At 28.0% G+C, this 23,446-nt stretch overlaps 1 protein-coding gene across 1 annotated transcript in view; it reads right to left on the bottom strand.

Moving 5' to 3' along the window:
- Nucleotides 1-17,938, bottom strand: part of LOC111633892 (manganese-transporting ATPase 13A1-like) — a 49,815-nt gene extending 31,877 nt beyond the window's left edge. Inside the window, exons 1-2 of the mRNA XM_023378534.1 lie at nucleotides 17,494-17,938; nucleotides 1,575-1,664 (exon numbers count right to left, since the gene is read on the bottom strand). Of these exons, the coding sequence (XP_023234302.1) occupies nucleotides 1,575-1,664; nucleotides 17,494-17,736 (333 nt within the window). The 5' untranslated portion in view covers nucleotides 17,737-17,938. The remainder of the gene's footprint in view (nucleotides 1-1,574; nucleotides 1,665-17,493) is intronic.
- Between the last annotated feature and the right edge of the window lie 5,508 nt (nucleotides 17,939-23,446).

Here is a 23,446-nt window from a genome sequence, read left to right on the forward strand (position 1 = left end):
ATTTTTTCAAACACAAATAGTGAAAATTATAAGTGTGATGGCTTCAATATTTTAATCAAGATTATTAAGCTGGTCCTAGTTGATTTGTCCAATTTTTTGATTATTATAGTAAATAAAAATTTGCAATTTTATTTTAGTTAGACATGGACAGTTCTCAATTGATGAAGAAGCTCCATTCTGATAATCCTACAGTAAGTCAATATGATCATAAATCAAATTGGGTTGTTTGGAAAGTTATTTAATTTTTTTATTACTAGAGGAATTAGATGTATTTTTACCAGCCAATTTCATTTTAAAACACATTTTCATTATATATTTTGACAGCTGACATTTAAAGGCTTATTTGTAAAAAATTTTGTTTGAATCTGTACAATTTTTTTTCTCGGTGTCCCATCAAATATGGAAAATCAAAAGCAACATTTTCGGCAAATTTTGCTTTTTTATTACCAAAAAATCAAAATGCTGTTCAAGCAAAAAAGAAATTGTGGTAAATGTATGAAGATAATGTGTTGAGAGAAAGACAGTACCAAAACTGGTTTACAACATTTCATTCTGGTAATTTCAATATTGAAGATGCACCACATTCTGGATGGTCAGTTGAAGCCAATGAAAACAAAATAAAGGTACTGATTGAAGCAAACTGCCAAATAACAACACGTGAAATCACTAAGAGATTAAATTTGTCAAATTGAACTGTTTATGAGTACTTGAAACAAACTGGTTTTGTTTCAAAGCTCAATATATGAATTCCACGAGTTCTTAAAGAGAAATGCTCTATTTGGTGGGATATTAAGGAAATTTTTTTTTGGAGCTTTTACCAGACAATTTAACAATTGATTCGAAAGTGTACTGCCATTGCATAAACAAATTGAGTAATATCATCAAGCAGAAAAGGCCGCCAGAATTGATCAACAAAACAGGTGTAGTGTTTTACCATGATAATGTCAAATTTCACACAAGTTTGGTAACTCTTCAGAAACTGTTATAACTTAGATGGGATGTGCTATTACACCAACCATATTTGCCAGATCAGGCACCCTCAGATTATTACTTGTTCCAGTCTTTACAAAATATTTTAAACTGTAAGACGTTTACTTGAAATGAAAATGTCAAAAATTAGTTGCATCCGTTTTTTGTAAGCAAACATCAAAACTTTTATAAATGTGGAACCATACTACTACCAGAAATGATGGCAGCAGGTATTTGACCAAAATGGTCAATATATAATTCAATAAAATATTTATTATAAAAATATTTTTTTTTTAAGGTCTGTTTTGTCCTATTTGTTTATAGTGTAATGTTGGTGTACTGAATGTATGACTGATCATTGGATGACAAGCAGTTTTAAGTAGGTTAATCTATAAATTTTGAGGAAATTGGTTTTATGAAACTTGATACAAAATATTCAATTTGACAAATCAAGTATATTTACATGATTTATTCAAAATAAAATGCTAATTAAAAAAAATATATATATATATAAATCAATATTTATTTTATAACAACAGTATTATTTTATCACTGTAATATATAAAAATATAATTTGTTGTGTTTTGAAACATTACTAAACTTACTTTTGAATGATGAAGTTTAACCAATTCAGCAGATCCATTATTTGGAGTTGGTTTCACTTTGACTAATACAGCTTTCTTTGGATCAACAACCTAAATTTTTAATAAGGAATAAAATTTGTTTTTATTAATATTACAATAAAAGCAATTTAATAAATGTATCTCATTTACATGAAACAAATCAGAATGAATAAATAAAACTGAATTTTTAAAATATCAATCATGAATTTTAGAAGAACAATAAGTGAAACCTCTCTTAATAGAGACTTCTTTATAAATAAGCAATTTTCATGATCCAGTATAAAAAAAAAATATATAACTTCATTACAATTAACCTCTCTTAAATGTATACTCTCTTAACAGATAAAAATTAAGACTACTGTCTATCGACATTAATAAACTTTATTAATTAAAACACACACAATCACACATACAAGTAAGTACTTTCAACCTTTATAGAATGTCATCTTCAGATGAAAAAAAACAAACTTTACAACGTTTATATAAAATCTTAAATTAATGTAACAATCAAACAAAACAAAATTATTCTCAGCCAGGAATTAATTTTTTAAATTATTAAATAGCAAAGCCCATATTTTAGGAGCTCTAGGGTGGGTCTATTACAAGACTATTTTCTTAATAAATGCTTCCCAGATAAATAACTAGTTACAGTCCACACACCGTACAATGAAGGAAGACTCATTTCATAGGGGCACAAAGCTAAGATCAAGTACCCTCCTAGATAGTTCTACTGAAAGTCTATTATTACAAATGTCATCTTGGTACTCTACTGTTGGCTTTGTAATTTTCTTGTTGTGTCCCTGATATAAATCATCATTGCACCACTGTTTTGATCTTGTAAGGAAACTAAGTAAATGCCTGATTTTTCTGAAGTGGATAAACAATCTCTTTCAATATATAGTATTCTTTGTAAGGACAACTGTGGTTTTATTGGAAGGTTAAAACATAATTTCCAAAACTTTTTGGTGGATACTCTCTGTTATTGATAGACATGTGAAATGTGATAAGGTTGATATCTCAATCTCTCTTAATAAATATAATACTTTATTACTGAGTCAATCTCCTTGTTTGGAGTTTATGGTTACAATCAACTCAAATCAATTCTAAAATCTAAAAATAAAAAGTTGCTGTTTGCTGTGAAACAGAACACAATTTCCAAGTTGAAAAAGAATGTGTGTGTGTGAATAAGGCTGTATGTAAATCACTGACATTTAAAGAGAATGAAAATTATTGAATATCAAACATTAGAAGTACAAAATGAGAAAATGAAAAGAAATGTTCAACACTGTGAAAATGCAAGCTGCAGAAACAAGTAGAAGGCTGAGGTTTCTCAACTACTCAACCATTGATCCTGTAATGACAACAAGCAGCAAATCCAATAGATGCAAGGAAGAAGTACAACTCCTAACTTGCACATATTTAATTTGCTGCTTGTTTGCTGTACCTATTGGATTTTTAAAAGTTTTTTAAAACTTTTAACATTAGTATTATAGTATTTTTAATATTAATCCAGTTTCAAAAAAGTTTAATAATAATTGTATAAAAAATTATATAAATTATATGAATAACAGTATATTCATTTAGAGATTCACCTCATATAATGTAAACCTCATTTAATCAGAGTTATACTATAATTAAAAATATAAAAGAAACTTTATTAGATTAAATATAAAAAGTAAAAAAATAAACAAAAATTACAGTGAAATAATTATACAGTATTTAAAGATTATAAACTGCATTGTTTCAAGTTTCTATCACAACTATTTAATACATTTCAGTATATTGTAAATGCTAATAAATTTTTTTTTCATTTAAAATGTGATTTCAAACATTCTAGATACAAATATATTTCAATCCAACTTATAATCAATTTAGATTTTACTAATTTTATTAGAATATATATATTTAACAAAAAACCATTAATGGCTTAAAAGTTAAACATTATTGTTTATTTTGCATTAATTGATATAAGAGTCATACTTAGACATTTGTGCAAAGCATAATATAAATATAGTAGTTAAGACAAATATCATTAATAATGAAAAAATTACATTTACAAAAATATGTACAATATTTCTGTTCAATTGAGTAAAAATGAAAAATTACACATAAAAATGGCATTTAGTCATATTTTGATTTGTTCCTTTGCTCTGTATGGAACTCAAATGTAATGTTTAAATGAGCTTTATAAATATTTTGTTTGCAATTAATTTTGCCATTTATATTCTTCTTTATGTTTTATTTCTAGTAATTAATTAATATTACATCTTAATGATACAAGTTATAAATGAATTAGATATATCAACATATACCTAGATTTAAATGTAAATGAACAATGCTGTTTAATGAAATTTCTTAGTTTTAATATTATGAAAAAGATCATTGTTATAGAAAATGTGTATTTGGTCTACCAGTTGATTCAAGGCTAAAAAAAAAAGTAAATATTGAATATAAAATGTAAATTTGTGTCATGATTAATTGGATAGTCAGTCAATTAATGATAAAATAATCCTATCTCAGACACACACACTCTTTATAGATACATTCAATTCCTTACATTATACATTTTCTTTTTCCAATCAATCAATAGAACAAATATACAAGAGCAGAGTTCCAATCAAATATACATTTTCTTGTTCCAACTTGTTTTTAAAATATTAAAACTAAAAAATCTCAAAGGAAATTTTTTAAATCCATCTTGATCTAGCTATTCTTATAGATCATATATCAGAAAGACAATGTTGTGAACATTTTAGAATGTGATTCTGACCAATTTTCAAGTTGAAAAAGAATCTGAAACTAGTTCATGTATGTATAACAATTTTTTATTTACTTTGCATTATACATTAAATAATAAAAATTAATTATAATATGAAATCATACAGGAAGGATTATCATGATTAATGTTGTAATCAGTATATCTTTATCGATAAAAAATAATAATAATAATTTTTTTAATATCTATACATTAATACATGTAAATATAAACATATTTTTTTAATATAATCTAGCTTGATACTCACACCAACTAATGAATAGCAGGAAGAAAAGTTCATTGAGTATGGCATTATTAATAGTTTTTTCTCTTGCTAGCACTTTCAACAAATTTATTTTCATTGTTGTCAGGCAAATAAAAACTCCATTGCCAAATTTGTGCAGACTCATCAGCAACAATCGGGACAAATTTGCCACCTTTGAGAAATCACCTTTGAGAAATTTGCCACCTTTGAGAAATCTGGATTCTCCAATGTGGTACCATTGGAGAATCCAGCAATGGGGATGAATATGAGATATAGTACACTGGTGCCACAGCAAGAATGCTTGCTACCTGCGTAGCTAAGCACCATGATAATGTGGTGAAAGGAAAGCGCACCACAGAGCTTGCAAAAAAGGTGCTCAAACAAAATTACAACACGTTATGGGCCCAAACAACAATACTCAAAGCCTGCAGTGATCGAAAACTCTTCTTTATAAGGGAATTCTACTCAAAAAATTCTCAGAAACATGCAACACTCCAACTCTTGATTTGCCCAACATATGAGTCACCTTCAATGTTCCCTCTAAGCTGCACGGCTGCGCACTGCTCAAATTGTTGCCCCACACGAGAATTTATGTGCCGCGCAGGTGAACATGCACACCTATTTGAATTGTTCTTTACTTATTTCTCACTCTGTCTGCAACATGATTATTGCTGAGTATATTTCGATTAAATACATNTAGAAAAACTTTTATTTACATATTTTATAATTTTATGATTGGTTGTCCTAATTTGAAAATGTGATTTATTAGATATTAGGGAGTATTTCCCAACCTAGAGTGTGAAAAAAAAAAAATCTGTAATGACTGCCAAATATAATTTTAAATCAGTAATTTTTTCAGTTTGAAAGTTTATACATAGACTATCAAAATTTTTTAGTCCAGAACAATTGTGTTTTGGACTAAAAAAATTTCAAGTTTGCTGTACTTCAACTGATGATGACCCACACACACAAGCCATCCATCAATGAGGCAAATCTATGAGACTGTTGACCACAAGGTTATCTACACACAGTCTGGTGATCAATTCTACAGTGCCTTCAAAATGTAGTTTGGGAAAATGCCCTCACAAATGGTCCTCTGGTAACTGTTAACTGACTTCTGTACAATGAAAATGCACCATACTAACAGCCCTGAGTTTCATCTCCATAGTTCCATACCCCAAACCAGACTTGGGATCCTGCATATTCTTCCTGTATCCCAGACTCAAATACACCCTAACAGACAGATACAAAAAAATGGAAAGATTGCTCCAAACAATCTAGAGAAATCTACTTTGAAAAAGATAATGCCTGATAAGTAGTAATTACTTTTATCTTCCTACAATAAATTCTGTCCCAGATATTTTTGATCAGCTCTTGTTAAGCTCTGCATTATTACATATTTATATAATGCCATGTAAAAATATTGTCTCTCTCTTTATTTCCTCAAACTGATTCATTTTAAAAAGTATAGTAGGGTATTGTACAAATATGTGGTTTAATGTCACTGTTATCATTTAATTTGTATCTTTGTGTAAATAAATTATTTTATATCACAAAAGAACCCATAAAGTAATAAAGCACCAATACATTCTAATAACATATGGTTAATAAAATGTCTTTTTAAGTCTAAAACACAAAGCATTCAGCTATGACATATTCCTCTGTATTATGTATCAGAGTCCACAGAATTAAATGGTTTTATCAAGTATGGCTTCTTCTCCAATAAAACAGCATTTCTCTCTAAATAGACTAAAATATCATTTAAAATAAACTTTATAAAACATGTATTTAATAACTATTTATCATCACTCAATTTGTATATATTTATAAACATAATAAACATACCAATGCCCTATTTTCAGTCACCATATTAGAAAGATTAAACTGGCGTCTATAGTTCATTTCAATCACAAATATTCAACAGTATATAAATTACAGTACATATTTCTATAGAAAAGTCTGTTCCTAATCAAATAGTTTGTTAAATTTTCTATTGGCTATTAATATGCCTCAAAATCAAACTTATAACAACCACAAATGACTTTAAGGCGACTATTTTATCATTTCAATTTTATTAACTTCATCATTTCAATTTTATTGATATTATATAGTATTGTACCCAACTGAAGAGGGATGAATGTATATGTCCAAAATGCATATTGGAGTCAATAAAATTGAAATGATAAAACAGTCACCTTAAAGTCATTTGTAGTTGTTATAAGTTTGGTTTTGAGGCATATTAATAGCCAATAGAAAATTTAACATATTTATCCAAACAAAAAGCATTTTATACTCCAAATAGTTTATGTTGATGAGTCAAGCAAGCGGGGCTTATGTAAATTTGTTATATTAGATGACAATGATAGAAAAATTTCTGCAGAAATGTTTTATGATAAAAATAAACTTTTAAAATGAGTTTTTACAGAGTTAAGTCCAAACATTATTTTATGTTTATGGGTTTTGTTTTATTTATAGTTTTGATTTGTTTAGGATGTTTTATTTTGTTTTACTTCAAAAACTCCCATATTTTGTATACAGTATAGTCCCATACAACATGGGGGATTCGTTACACATTATCGAAACCTGTATTATCACACAATTTATAAAAGTTTAAACCTTAGCCTATAAGTTGAAAAAAAAACATATACCTCTAATCAACAAAAATTGAGGGTGTTGCTTGCTTTATTTGCTTGTTTTATGGGACTCTACTGTATTTTAATTCTAAAACTTTAAAAAATTATTATTTATGTAAGTGACTGTCACTCATGAACTTGTTTGTTGCCAATCTAAAATGGCATTGCTAATTAAGTGATCTCCAAAGTGAATTAAAGAGTGCTCACTTAATCACATTATTGCAGGTTTTAAAATTCAACAAATTAATGAAAAGATTGGGACTGACTTTGTCAGAAAAAGATTGCTGAGAATTAATTTTACAATGTTAGTATGTATGTAAATAGGATGGAACTGCACAGGATATTGTGACATCACCCTCAAAGTGTATGAAACAACTATAGAGTGAGAGAAGCTTCTAAGTGCAAGATAGAGTGATTAGATTTTTTTGTGTTAATTGCAGTGACAGGGAGTTAACTTGTAACATTTTCTGTAAGTGATATAAATTTATTGTTGGTCTTTGTGAAGATTACTTTAAGATTTCTAATTGTCAGGAACATCTGTAATTTTTGTTTTGTTTTTTGATGATTTTTGACTAATTATAGTTTAAAAATTTTTTTATATTATTGTTTGTTGAATTACTAAAATATAATACTTTTAGTGCAAATTAGTATCATTTTTGTGAATTTTTTCTTGGCTCACATGGAATTATTACATGCAAATTTTTACCAAGTATTTATTAAATATATTTATCGAGTTTCGACAAGATGTGAATTACTTTTTCGTTTTTTTTTCTGGACAAGAGTGCTCACAATTTTCTCTTGCTTGTGTGTCTGAAAGTCCAAGCCTGGCAATCAGTTAAACCCCTCTTATTTTTTATATATATCACTGCTCATTAGGTAAATCTGGGTAAACTTGTTTGTTTAATCAAAATAGTGCATTATAAGTTTACATAACTATTTGCATTTACTAATTCAACAATTTTGAAAAGTCAACAACTTGAATTTTTGTTTTTTTGCATTCAAATTCTAATACATCATATCTGAAATGTTCTAAAGATGAAGTCTTATCAACTATGATAATTTAGGCAGATTATACCAATTATTTCAAATCAGATTTTAAAAATATAAAAAAGTGAAACTGAATATGACTTGTAAAAATGTCATAATAATGATAAATATTTTGACAATACTTCATTATTATTTTTATGTTTAGGCTCTTTTTACATTTAAAATTTCATAATATAGTATTAAGACTGCTGGAAACTAGTCAATGCCATCACTGTTGACTTAATATCAGATGATATTTCTGCAGCCATGTGACTACTTTCCTTTAGCAAACTTGCAATGCCAACAACTTGTCACTCATGATGTAGTTTTAAAAAAATCAACAAACAACCTATGAACTATTGCTTGAAAGAATTTGCTGATAAAATGATAAAATTAAGTTAATTAATGTGTTACTTTTAGTTTCATGCTACCATCTTGTGTTTTTTTATTAGTAAATAATTAATAAATAAACAACCAATGTATCACTAAAGATATTTTATACATTTACATATATATATTTTAGTTTCAATAATTTAATGAAATAATTATAATGTTTTTATATGAATGATAATCAGTCAAAAAACTTTTTGTCTTGAAATCACAATTTGTAGCTGAAATAAGTGGCATTAATATTTCACAACCATTGCACAAAAAATCCAACATGTTGGATCTGAGAGTATTTGAAGAAACTGTCTACTTTCCATCAAAGAGTATGATGTAGAGTAATGAATTGATGACTGCAGGATCGATAATTGAATCTTTCATGATTATATAAATTAAGTTTGATGTTGAATCTTACAGGTTTGCTTCAATATTGAGTTTTGCACTTAGTCTTAAATATATTGTGCAATAATTGTTGAAAAAGTAAATCAAACATAAAATAAATTTTAATTGGAAATTTTTTCAAACACAAATAGTGAAAATTATAAGTGTGATGGCTTCAATATTTTAATCAAGATTATTAAGCTGGTCCTAGTTGATTTGTCCAATTTTTTGATTATTATAGTAAATAAAAATTTGCAATTTTATTTTAGTTAGACATGGACAGTTCTCAATTGATGAAGAAGCTCCATTCTGATAATCCTACAGTAAGTCAATATGATCATAAATCAAATTGGGTTGTTTGGAAAGTTATTTAATTTTTTTATTACTAGAGGAATTAGATGTATTTTTACCAGCCAATTTCATTTTAAAACACATTTTCATTATATATTTTGACAGCTGACATTTAAAGGCTTATTTGTAAAAAATTTTGTTTGAATCTGTACAATTTTTTTTCTCGGTGTCCCATCAAATATGGAAAATCAAAAGCAACATTTTCGGCAAATTTTGCTTTTTTATTACCAAAAAATCAAAATGCTGTTCAAGCAAAAAAGAAATTGTGGTAAATGTATGAAGATAATGTGTTGAGAGAAAGACAGTACCAAAACTGGTTTACAACATTTCATTCTGGTAATTTCAATATTGAAGATGCACCACATTCTGGATGGTCAGTTGAAGCCAATGAAAACAAAATAAAGGTACTGATTGAAGCAAACTGCCAAATAACAACACGTGAAATCACTAAGAGATTAAATTTGTCAAATTGAACTGTTTATGAGTACTTGAAACAAACTGGTTTTGTTTCAAAGCTCAATATATGAATTCCACGAGTTCTTAAAGAGAAATGCTCTATTTGGTGGGATATTAAGGAATTTTTTTTTTGGAGCTTTTACCAGACAATTTAACAATTGATTCGAAAGTGTACTGCCATTGCATAAACAAATTGAGTAATATCATCAAGCAGAAAAGGCCGCCAGAATTGATCAACAAAACAGGTGTAGTGTTTTACCATGATAATGTCAAATTTCACACAAGTTTGGTAACTCTTCAGAAACTGTTATAACTTAGATGGGATGTGCTATTACACCAACCATATTTGCCAGATCAGGCACCCTCAGATTATTACTTGTTCCAGTCTTTACAAAATATTTTAAACTGTAAGACGTTTACTTGAAATGAAAATGTCAAAAATTAGTTGCATCCGTTTTTTGTAAGCAAACATCAAAACTTTTATAAATGTGGAACCATACTACTACCAGAAATGATGGCAGCAGGTATTTGACCAAAATGGTCAATATATAATTCAATAAAATATTTATTATAAAAATATTTTTTTTTTAAGGTCTGTTTTGTCCTATTTGTTTATAGTGTNTACTTTATAATTAATTATTTTAATTTTTATAGAAAAAATAAGATTTTATATATATATATGCTCAGAAAAATTTTTTGCTCAGAATCTGCTCAGCAAAAATTTTTTTTGCTCAGAGAAGTATGTCTGCTCATCTGCAAAAAAAATTAGAGGGAACATTGGTCACCCTATATAAATGGTTAAACAGTGATCCACATTGTCTGTAACACCATTAATGTGGACCGGCATCCAAGCATGCACTGTATTACATCATACACATAACATCGCCTGTGCAACATCAAACGTATTCGAAATTTGTAGCTGGCTCGTAACAACTTCAATCCAAAATTTTTGTTTAAATTAATATGCGTTACATTCTCATTAAAACATTTATGTTCAATTTAAAAGATTTTATTCGCCTGACAATGATGAAAATAAATTTGTTGAAAGCGTTAGCAAGAGAAAAAACTATTAATAACACTGTACTCAGTGAACATTCTTCCTGCCATATTTTTTAAAATACATTAATACTTATAAATATAAAACATAGATTCCTATAAAAGGTTAAATATTTATAAAAATAAAAACTCAATTTTGTAATAAACTGTATATTTTATATAACTACTTTTCAAATTTAATCAATAATAATTTCAATTTATATATTCATACATTCACAGTGTAACATCAACTGATGTAGTACAACTTCTACCTAAGTACTTAGTTTATATAAAAACATAACAATAAATTTTATTTTTTAAATTCTGAAAGCACTTATAAATTAAGTAAATACTATATCATCAAATTTAAATATAAAGCAATAACTGCTATTCTGTTCTTAATTTTGTATTATCACGGAAACAAATTTTTAAATATAATGTCATATACATTGATCAATTAATCCATTTCACCACCACTACAATCTCTATTCAAACTTAGAAAGAAATGCTAATACAATTCTATAGAATAGTACCAATTATGTATCTATTATATTTGAAAAACTTTATTATATTTGTTGTACTGCATTTAATACAAATTATTGTACTTTAATATAAGTTTAAATTACACCTGTATATACAGTATACTTAACACAGTATTTCAAGTTAATTTATCATAATTACCAACAATAAATATTTTCATTAAGCAAAAGTGAGAAAGTCCATCTGTTATTGTGAATATGATTGCTGACTGCATCAAGATATTGTAAACTTACATTTATATCATTTAATACAGTGTTTTTCAACCTGTGGGTCGCGACCCCCAGGGGGGTCGCAAAGCCTTACACAGGGGGTCGCAGGTAAAAGAAAAACAAGTGTTTGTAGGTCCTACACTACAATAAAAAAACTACAATTTCAGTGTGAAGGCTATGCCTGTTTATTTTACACTGTAAAATAAACCTGAAAAATCAATTGTAGTATAAAATTTACAGTACAATTGGTTTTTCGATCGCTATTTAGCTCTCAACAGAAAGAAAATTAAATACATAGTTTTTAAAATCACTGATATAGTTTTAATATGGTCCTGAGGGGTCGCCAGAATTTTTAACTTGTAAAGGGGTTGCATATTCAAGAATGTTGAAAAACACTGATTTAATATAATGGGTTTTTTAATATAACTCTTATCTAATTTTAATATTAATTTGCTAATAATAATATTTATTTGAATAGACCTACTTAAGATCTACTATTTTCTAGGAATTCTGCTATATTTGAAAACTTCAACTTTTCTAGAGAATTCTGTTATATATTTAGATTCACTGACAATAAATCAATAATTAAATAAAATAAAGCTTATATTTGCTTTGCATTATGTTTTTGAAGTTTACTGAGGGTATCTGAAGATAAAATGGTTGAGAGTTTTGAAAATGTCAATAAAAATAAACAACACACACACACTAAAGACATACTTAAGTCATCGATTTTATTAGGAAAATTACTAAAAGTATTTCCTTAAAATTGTATTTTGAGGAAAACTAAATTTTAATCAAATTAAAAGTTTGATGTGTTATATTTTATGCAACAATAATTTAATGTAAAAAAAAGAGGCAATACTCCTGAACCCTTATGCTGGTATATTAGCACTTTTCTGAAACTTTATTATTATAAAAGAGAACATTTCTTATCTTAAAAACTAAAGGATGACAGAATTAAGATTTAATAAAAATTTAAAAAGTAAAATTTAATAAAATTTTTCAAACCATATTCTAGATTGATTTATTAAATTAAGTAATATAAAAACACTATAAAAAAACTATGTATGTATGTTTGTATACATATATGTATGTTATGTACAGTACAACATAGTGTATAAAGTGTAATAAAAAAGTTTATAATGTTCTCTTAGGTCCAAGTCACTAATTAATCAACACAGAATCTTTGCAATGGTGGGGAGACACTGACAATTTTGTGCTACAGACTGCTTAAAAGTTTTGTATTGGTTCAATCATCAGTATTCAAATAACAATTCATTAACAACTGTATGAATTTTGCAATCTTTGATCTTAAAATGTGTGAAATTAATGAAAAAAAAAAACAAAAAACATGTATTAAATTTGCTGAAAACTTGGAAAAAGCAGTGCATAAACATTTCAAATGTTATAAACAGTGTTTGAGGATGTTTAAAATAGAGAAAGGAAAATAACTAAAATGTGAAATATATGAAAACTTTATCAGTTTTTATCAGTTTTGTGTTGTTTTTTATTATTGTAGTTTCAAATGTTTTTTCACAAAATAATAGTGACTATCTTTATCTTTTGTCAATATTTACATGAGTGGTATAGAACAGTGGTCTGCAACCTTCCTGACCACTAAACTCACAATTTTGAATCCCATGGACCACTATCAAATTTTTTTAATGATACAAAATCTGTAGAATAATGATCATAAAAGTTCAATTTTACTATATTAATATGAAATTCACATGTTTAATTATAACAAATTAATGCAAGTCTAAAGTTCATTGCTGCTTGTTTGAAATAAGTTTATGAATTCTTAGCGCTTTTCCACAAAGGAAAATAACGCACCCACAATATTGTTTATTGTTCATTATTTATTGATAACAATCACTTCATATTTGGTTTTAGATTCAAATAAAAATCCCCAACAAGTGAAAAAAAGCATTTTGCATTTCTTTCATAATACTTTGCATTACCTTCAGTTGATCAATGTCCAAATTTCTCCGCAGACCACCCAAATTTTCTTGTGAACCATTGATAGTCCATGGACCACTGGTTGCCGACTGCTAGTATAGAAGATTTAAAACTGCTAAACAATCGATGATGATCCAAGGCAAGGAAGATCTTCAACAGCCACCACAGACAAAAGAAGACATTGTTGTTGACTAGAAATTAATCATCAAATCACTACATACGAACTAGCTAAGGACTTGAATATCTCTTTGTTCATGCCAACTGTTGCAAACTGGAATACCAGAAAGTAGCAGGAAGTTAAATGCCTCTTCCCATGGAAAAGAGTGATGTGATTCTAACCACCGTTGTGGTTCAAGTCCCTGAACTTTTTGACCACAAATTATATTATTTAATTACCTATGTAGTAAATTTATTTCAGTAATCTATTCAATTATGAATAATATTGCTGAAGAATTAAAAATAATCATTTTTATTAAAATAAAAATAATTTACATTTAGTATTATTTTATATCAATTTATTCCATTTTGGCTCAAATATACTGAATAAAAAATTTGTGAAAATAATAACTGTTCTTTTATCTTTGTCTAATGAATTCAATATATTTAGATAATACTTTTGTTCATTAAAATCACAAACAGACTATCCAAAACAGTATCTTCACTTGTCCTTTTTCACACCAGGAACTCATCTAAAACACACTATGGTTTGACCTTTATTTGAGGCTATGACCTCAGTAAATTATATAAAAGACAAAAATGTACTTTGAATAGTCTACATTTATGATTTTAACAAACTTCCATGTTCTAGATTAGTGGGGCGCAAATCGTGGGGTTGCAAGAAAATTTTTCGGATTTGCCAAATTCAAAATTTATTTGACAATAAAAAATATAAGGCTTTTCTTCAACAAGTTTCAGTTACCAGTATTAGTAAAATAGTGAAATGAAATTATATTATTTATAAAAATAAAAGTATATTTTTTTATGAAAACAATTGTCTAACTATTGATAATACAGACAGAGGATAACTTACAGATTGTCATTTCCAATACAGATCTGAACATAGAAGCAATCATGAGCTCTTTGCAAGCACATACCTCACATTGAATTGCTATGATTTAAAGTTTTTTTAAAAGTATTTTTCATTAAATAAATATTTATACCCATATACATAAATAAAACCATTGTATCATAAAATTATGTGTTTTATTCAAATCTCTAATAAGGCAGAAACATAAGCACAAATCCCAATAAGAATTTCACTTTAACTACATTGACAATTAAAAAAAACATCTATTTATCCTGGGATTGTGACAAAACTTTATACAAAATGGGGGGTCAGAAATAAAAATAGTTTGCACACTACTGCTCTATAGTATTATTTTTTAAATGTAAATTTTTTAAAAATACTTTTGTTGTTTACATTTATAAATTTTTATTATTAAACAATTTAAATTCTAATAAATTTATTAATTTTCTTAAAATAAAACAAGTATAGTTGTCTGCCAAATTAACATATAAACTTAGATTCTGATTTTGACAAGATTTTATTTCTGCTAAATAACATTGGCATCTTGCCAAGACTTTAAGCCATCCTTTTATGAAGGAAAATAAACCAAAAGGTACCGTGGATCAAAAGTAATCATTTATTAGATATTTTGTAAAAGTTTTTTATGACACTTCAAACTTTGTCAAACACACCAAAAGTTATTCTTATCTTTCTGAAGATTCATTGCAACTATTTATTTGAAAGAACTCTATAATCTACATATCACACATAGATTGTAATACAATATACATATTCATATATACTACATATACATGTAGTAAACTAAATTTCTGACCCTCCATCTTTTCAGTGATAATCTGTTTTTGAAAGCAGTTGTGGAAAATTTCTAGCTAGGCTGACCTTTTATAAGCTAACAAAGCACCTTGAGTGTAATGAACTTCTCCCAGCAGTACTCCAGCTTTGCAGTACTTGGTGAAAAAAAATCTGTCTTGGTTCTTGCATCACTCAGAGACAGCATCATCACTATTGAAATGCTGTCCTTTTGGATGTCATTTGAGTGTTGGAAACAAGTGAGTCTGTTAGTACCAAATCCAATGAGTAAGATGTGGTAACAATTCAAAGTCATATTCATGAATTTTCTGCAAAAAGGTGTAGGCAGTGTAACAGGGCACATTTAATACAAGATCACAACTTGTTCCAATTTTTCAGGGCATTTCTTGGCAATTGCATCTCACAAGGGAATTACATATAGAGAGTTGCACTTCAAAATGTTGCCAACTTTATTCTGCTTTGACAACTCCTTAACAGGTATGCTCACTATTTTTCAACCAACTCTTGTATTGTAAAATAAATTAATTCATTTAAGAAGGAACATGTATAAATTGTGTCATATTTTTTTTGTTAATACATAAATTTTCCAATTATAACAACAATCAAATTAAAAATGTGATTTTTAATAATGTGGCAACAAATAATGCTGACGGCTTTACAAAAAGTTCAACATTATGCTCACAAATGCTACAATCAAATGATTATACTTTCACAACTGCAAAAGAAAATACACTTACTTGTGAATATTTGGGCTTTAATACATCTCTTTTGAACCTGGATAAATGTAAAAGTGAATACCTGAATATTGAAAACACTAACTTTACACACTGTTTCAGAATAATGATCTAATGTTTTTATTTTACATTTTTGTCAAGCTTTGCAATCATTCAGTAATGTAATAAAATATGTTTTAAAGGACTATCTCCCATAGAATTAGCTTAAACCAATTGTTCTTTTCAGTTTTTTATCCAGTTTGTATAGGACCTATAATTCTAGCAGGATATGGTCAAGAAAATGTTAGTGATTTTTTTTTTAGATTACATATAAATACTTATTAATTAAATAGTAAAATTCATATATTTTTGTATGCTATAAATGAGGTTACAATTCCACTTTTAATTTTTGTAAAATAATTAAAAATCAATCCTTTCCATGTATATATATATATAGACATTTATTATGCTTTTCTTTTTATTTGGCTCTTGGCTCTCTTTCCTGTGGGCACTAAGAGGCATCTGGCATTCTCATTGTAAGTTTGGCAAGGCCCATAATGATAACAGCTGAGTGTGATATATACAGTACAGCCCAACATATCCAGGATTTATTGCTCATGAATAATTCCTAAATGCTTGCCAGGATTTGATCCCAGTCCCCAGAATGGTAGGCTAATTGTCTTAATCATCTCAGCCATCTGGCTGTCATTATTATGTTCCAGAACTGAATTAAAATACCTCTATGATAATGAATTTTACAGTTTTTAAATCCAATATTTTAATTAGATTTATAAACAATGATTATATAGTGAAAAATATTTTTTTTTTTTTTCAAAATTTTTCTATGTTGTGATACATAAATAAAACATATTACCTAAAATTTTTATATAACATATGGTTTGGAAGAATTTATTTAAATTAAGTTGTTATAAATACCTCTAAAGACTCTTAATAAGAAATTATAGTCTTGATGATTTTAATTACTGTAATTATTAAGCATATTAATAATACAAATAATATGCTTAAAGTCAATTCAAATTTGAGTTTCATTTCCATATACTGTATAGAAGGAGATTGAGATAAAGTTTATGGTTAAATAAAATAATTTACATATAGAATAAAAGAAAAATTTTAACTTAGGCATTTTTTGAGTAATGCAACGAGACTTAATCATGACGAATCGTAAATAAATTTAACTTGCTTAAAATTCAAAAACTTGAAAATGATCCAAAGGTGAATGAATGATCAAATTGCCATTTCATAACATATTATAATGAATGAATGCTTATGGAAAAAGCATTAAAATAAAGTTATTTTTATCAGTAAACTTTTACCATTATTTTCACTATATACTAACCTTATTACAGCAAAATAGAGATTTTATATTGACAGACCAATGACAGAATAAACATGCCAGAATCTGCAGGAAACCGATGAATGAGAAAACAATCAGTCCAGCTTCGTAATACTCTTGCACACCGTAAATAGATACCCATAAATATAACCAAGAGAAATAGAGAAGAATAAAAGGTCCAATATAACCGTGTAATAAGACATTTCTTGGTTTATACAAAGTCACACTCGCAATCAGGTCGTCCATCTTGAAACATTATAGGACCGCATCTAACACGTCGATTAATTTCATTTGCTTTTTAATATCTTCGAAAACGTTAATAATTTAAGCTGAAATGTTAATACGGAAACAAAGAGCTAAATTTCAAGTGTAATTTTATCTATTTCTTAATAAAATACTGAAAACTTTTAAAAATGAAAAGGAAAAATAATTTAAAAATCACGTTGCCAACTTTTTATGGTTTTATTTATTATTTTTTTTTATTTTGAAATAAAAAGATTTTTTAAATTTTGTTTAAAAGCATTTTAATACCATACTCAATCAAATATTAAATTAATAATAATTTAAATTACATTAATTAAATATTGAATAAATATATGAAAATTCCATTAAACATTGTGATGCTTAAACATCTTACTTGTTTTTTCATTTTCTACTCTGTCTTCTGGGACTGAGAGGGCATTTTTCCGTATTCATAGTAGATTAAGTCAGCCCACAATAAGCATTTAAGTAATAAAAGACATGGATAGATATGTCTGGAACAGACTGTCCATGAAAAATTATTGAAATTCTGTGTCTTCGCGGTTTTGTTCCAAGTTCCTTCCCACCGGTAGAATAATATCTTAACCGCTTCTGCTAATCGGCAGGCAACCTTTACTAATTTTAATTTAGTGACATAAATCATCAATTACTTTGTTCTTGGATCGTCTCTCTATGTCGGGAAATGCAAGGATCGTGTCTTCCATTTTTTGTTTAACTCTTTACGTCCTACGGGCACTAAGAGAATCTCTTTTAGCAAGCCTATTATGCGTTCGGCCAAGCCACAATGTGATGCCGGGTAGTAAGGGACAGGGCCCGACAAAAATTTGATTCAGGATCCCTCAGAGCAATAGACTACCACTTTAATTGCTCGGCCATCCGGCCGGCCATGTTTTCCATTGTCGGCAGTTACAAGAATCGCTTCTGTAGCTGGCAGGTACAAGGATAATCTTTTTTTGTGGCGGAAAGTGAAAGTTGACTTGTCCACGTCCGTCAGGTACAAGAATCGCCTAACAAGAGCAGGGTTCGCTTCTTTCTTTTCGGCTCCGGCTCAATTCTATCGCGATATGACAAAGTCGTGCGATGTCCTAGTAACATATGTCCTGATCCATGATCGGTGTATAAATAATCGAATCATTAATTCGTTTCAAGCGTGTTTTTATCGGAAGCGGTCACGCCTCTCTCACGACATAGGCACGATACTGACACCAACTGACAGTTGCATTGCACGAAATCGTGCAATGCAAATGTCAGCTGGCGGGCGTCANTATTTTATCACTGTAATATATAAAAATATAATTTGTTGTGTTTTGAAACATTACTAAACTTACTTTTGAATGATGAAGTTTAACCAATTCAGCAGATCCATTATTTGGAGTTGGTTTCACTTTGACTAATACAGCTTTCTTTGGATCAACAACCTAAATTTTTAATAAGGAATAAAATTTGTTTTTATTAATATTACAATAAAAGCAATTTAATAAATGTATCTCATTTACATGAAACAAATCAGAATGAATAAATAAAACTGAATTTTTAAAATATCAATCATGAATTTTAGAAGAACAATAAGTGAAACCTCTCTTAATAGAGACTTCTTTATAAATAAGCAATTTTCATGATCCAGTATAAAAAAAAAATATATAACTTCATTACAATTAACCTCTCTTAAATGTATACTCTCTTAACAGATAAAAATTAAGACTACTGTCTATCGACATTAATAAACTTTATTAATTAAAACACACACAATCACACATACAAGTAAGTACTTTCAACCTTTATAGAATGTCATCTTCAGATGAAAAAAAACAAACTTTACAACGTTTATATAAAATCTTAAATTAATGTAACAATCAAACAAAACAAAATTATTCTCAGCCAGGAATTAATTTTTTAAATTATTAAATAGCAAAGCCCATATTTTAGGAGCTCTAGGGTGGGTCTATTACAAGACTATTTTCTTAATAAATGCTTCCCAGATAAATAACTAGTTACAGTCCACACACCGTACAATGAAGGAAGACTCATTTCATAGGGGCACAAAGCTAAGATCAAGTACCCTCCTAGATAGTTCTACTGAAAGTCTATTATTACAAATGTCATCTTGGTACTCTACTGTTGGCTTTGTAATTTTCTTGTTGTGTCCCTGATATAAATCATCATTGCACCACTGTTTTGATCTTGTAAGGAAACTAAGTAAATGCCTGATTTTTCTGAAGTGGATAAACAATCTCTTTCAATATATAGTATTCTTTGTAAGGACAACTGTGGTTTTATTGGAAGGTTAAAACATAATTTCCAAAACTTTTTGGTGGATACTCTCTGTTATTGATAGACATGTGAAATGTGATAAGGTTGATATCTCAATCTCTCTTAATAAATATAATACTTTATTACTGAGTCAATCTCCTTGTTTGGAGTTTATGGTTACAATCAACTCAAATCAATTCTAAAATCTAAAAATAAAAAGTTGCTGTTTGCTGTGAAACAGAACACAATTTCCAAGTTGAAAAAGAATGTGTGTGTGTGAATAAGGCTGTATGTAAATCACTGACATTTAAAGAGAATGAAAATTATTGAATATCAAACATTAGAAGTACAAAATGAGAAAATGAAAAGAAATGTTCAACACTGTGAAAATGCAAGCTGCAGAAACAAGTAGAAGGCTGAGGTTTCTCAACTACTCAACCATTGATCCTGTAATGACAACAAGCAGCAAATCCAATAGATGCAAGGAAGAAGTACAACTCCTAACTTGCACATATTTAATTTGCTGCTTGTTTGCTGTACCTATTGGATTTTTAAAAGTTTTTTAAAACTTTTAACATTAGTATTATAGTATTTTTAATATTAATCCAGTTTCAAAAAAGTTTAATAATAATTGTATAAAAAATTATATAAATTATATGAATAACAGTATATTCATTTAGAGATTCACCTCATATAATGTAAACCTCATTTAATCAGAGTTATACTATAATTAAAAATATAAAAGAAACTTTATTAGATTAAATATAAAAAGTAAAAAAATAAACAAAAATTACAGTGAAATAATTATACAGTATTTAAAGATTATAAACTGCATTGTTTCAAGTTTCTATCACAACTATTTAATACATTTCAGTATATTGTAAATGCTAATAAATTTTTTTTTCATTTAAAATGTGATTTCAAACATTCTAGATACAAATATATTTCAATCCAACTTATAATCAATTTAGATTTTACTAATTTTATTAGAATATATATATTTAACAAAAAACCATTAATGGCTTAAAAGTTAAACATTATTGTTTATTTTGCATTAATTGATATAAGAGTCATACTTAGACATTTGTGCAAAGCATAATATAAATATAGTAGTTAAGACAAATATCATTAATAATGAAAAAATTACATTTACAAAAATATGTACAATATTTCTGTTCAATTGAGTAAAAATGAAAAATTACACATAAAAATGGCATTTAGTCATATTTTGATTTGTTCCTTTGCTCTGTATGGAACTCAAATGTAATGTTTAAATGAGCTTTATAAATATTTTGTTTGCAATTAATTTTGCCATTTATATTCTTCTTTATGTTTTATTTCTAGTAATTAATTAATATTACATCTTAATGATACAAGTTATAAATGAATTAGATATATCAACATATACCTAGATTTAAATGTAAATGAACAATGCTGTTTAATGAAATTTCTTAGTTTTAATATTATGAAAAAGATCATTGTTATAGAAAATGTGTATTTGGTCTACCAGTTGATTCAAGGCTAAAAAAAAAAGTAAATATTGAATATAAAATGTAAATTTGTGTCATGATTAATTGGATAGTCAGTCAATTAATGATAAAATAATCCTATCTCAGACACACACACTCTTTATAGATACATTCAATTCCTTACATTATACATTTTCTTTTTCCAATCAATCAATAGAACAAATATACAAGAGCAGAGTTCCAATCAAATATACATTTTCTTGTTCCAACTTGTTTTTAAAATATTAAAACTAAAAAATCTCAAAGGAAATTTTTTAAATCCATCTTGATCTAGCTATTCTTATAGATCATATATCAGAAAGACAATGTTGTGAACATTTTAGAATGTGATTCTGACCAATTTTCAAGTTGAAAAAGAATCTGAAACTAGTTCATGTATGTATAACAATTTTTTATTTACTTTGCATTATACATTAAATAATAAAAATTAATTATAATATGAAATCATACAGGAAGGATTATCATGATTAATGTTGTAATCAGTATATCTTTATCGATAAAAAATAATAATAATAATTTTTTTAATATCTATACATTAATACATGTAAATATAAACATATTTTTTTAATATAATCTAGCTTGATACTCACACCAACTAATGAATAGCAGGAAGAAAAGTTCATTGAGTATGGCATTATTAATAGTTTTTTCTCTTGCTAGCACTTTCAACAAATTTATTTTCATTGTTGTCAGGCAAATAAAAACTCCATTGCCAAATTTGTGCAGACTCATCAGCAACAATCGGGACAAATTTGCCACCTTTGAGAAATCACCTTTGAGAAATTTGCCACCTTTGAGAAATCTGGATTCTCCAATGTGGTACCATTGGAGAATCCAGCAATGGGGATGAATATGAGATATAGTACACTGGTGCCACAGCAAGAATGCTTGCTACCTGCGTAGCTAAGCACCATGATAATGTGGTGAAAGGAAAGCGCACCACAGAGCTTGCAAAAAAGGTGCTCAAACAAAATTACAACACGTTATGGGCCCAAACAACAATACTCAAAGCCTGCAGTGATCGAAAACTCTTCTTTATAAGGGAATTCTACTCAAAAAATTCTCAGAAACATGCAACACTCCAACTCTTGATTTGCCCANATTTTACTTAATTATAAATAAGAATGGAGAACTATATACAAAAATTAGAATAATTTTCTGCACAATATCCGAGGGTTATCTGTGTTTGGAAATAATTTTGGAAGCAGAAGCATGTTAAACGCCGCTATGGGATGTATGCAGGAAATCACGATAGTTCTTTCTGTTCGAGTTATCTGAAAACCTTTAATTTACAGAAAATGATTTATCATTAGAATGCAAAATTACTGTCATAAAGATTACTATTATATTTCATGAAAAATTACTATTATTAGATATTTATTTATTTATTAAAAACCTGAATCTCAAAAACAAAAGCAGACTTTTCCCTGCTTTCCCCAGTGAAGTTAACTGTAGAGACTTCTTCCAGACTTCTCCAGCCTTTCATAGTGTCAACCACAATCCAGATTTTCCCCAGCTAACAACTATAGTCAACTGTCCAGACTTTTCCCTGCCTCCACGAGTGGACACCATCCGGTTTGAACTTTGGGCTATTACTCTTCGTGACCACCTCCCACACAATCGAGCATCGACTTACTGCCCCGGGGCCAACAACTGAACAGTCCAGAGCCACTAGAAGACAAGACACTCTAGATTGTAAGACTTACAAGTTAGTATAAATAAACGGGTTTGTTTGTCACTGCAGCTATTTGCTTCACTTTCCTTCATCCCATATACGATAAGTCCTGACATTTAAATATCACCAACTTGGTGAACTTCACATTGGTCAGAACTTTCAACATGTTGAATTCCATTTTGAAACCATCGCTAAAGTAGAATTAACATGTCGAGATGTTGCAAAGCGTCGAACAGAAACT

Source organism: Centruroides sculpturatus, unplaced genomic scaffold, assembly GCF_000671375.1.
Source record: "Centruroides sculpturatus isolate CEXI.00-Female unplaced genomic scaffold, Cexi_2.0 scaffold747, whole genome shotgun sequence".
Lineage (NCBI taxonomy): Eukaryota > Metazoa > Arthropoda > Arachnida > Scorpiones > Buthidae > Centruroides > Centruroides sculpturatus.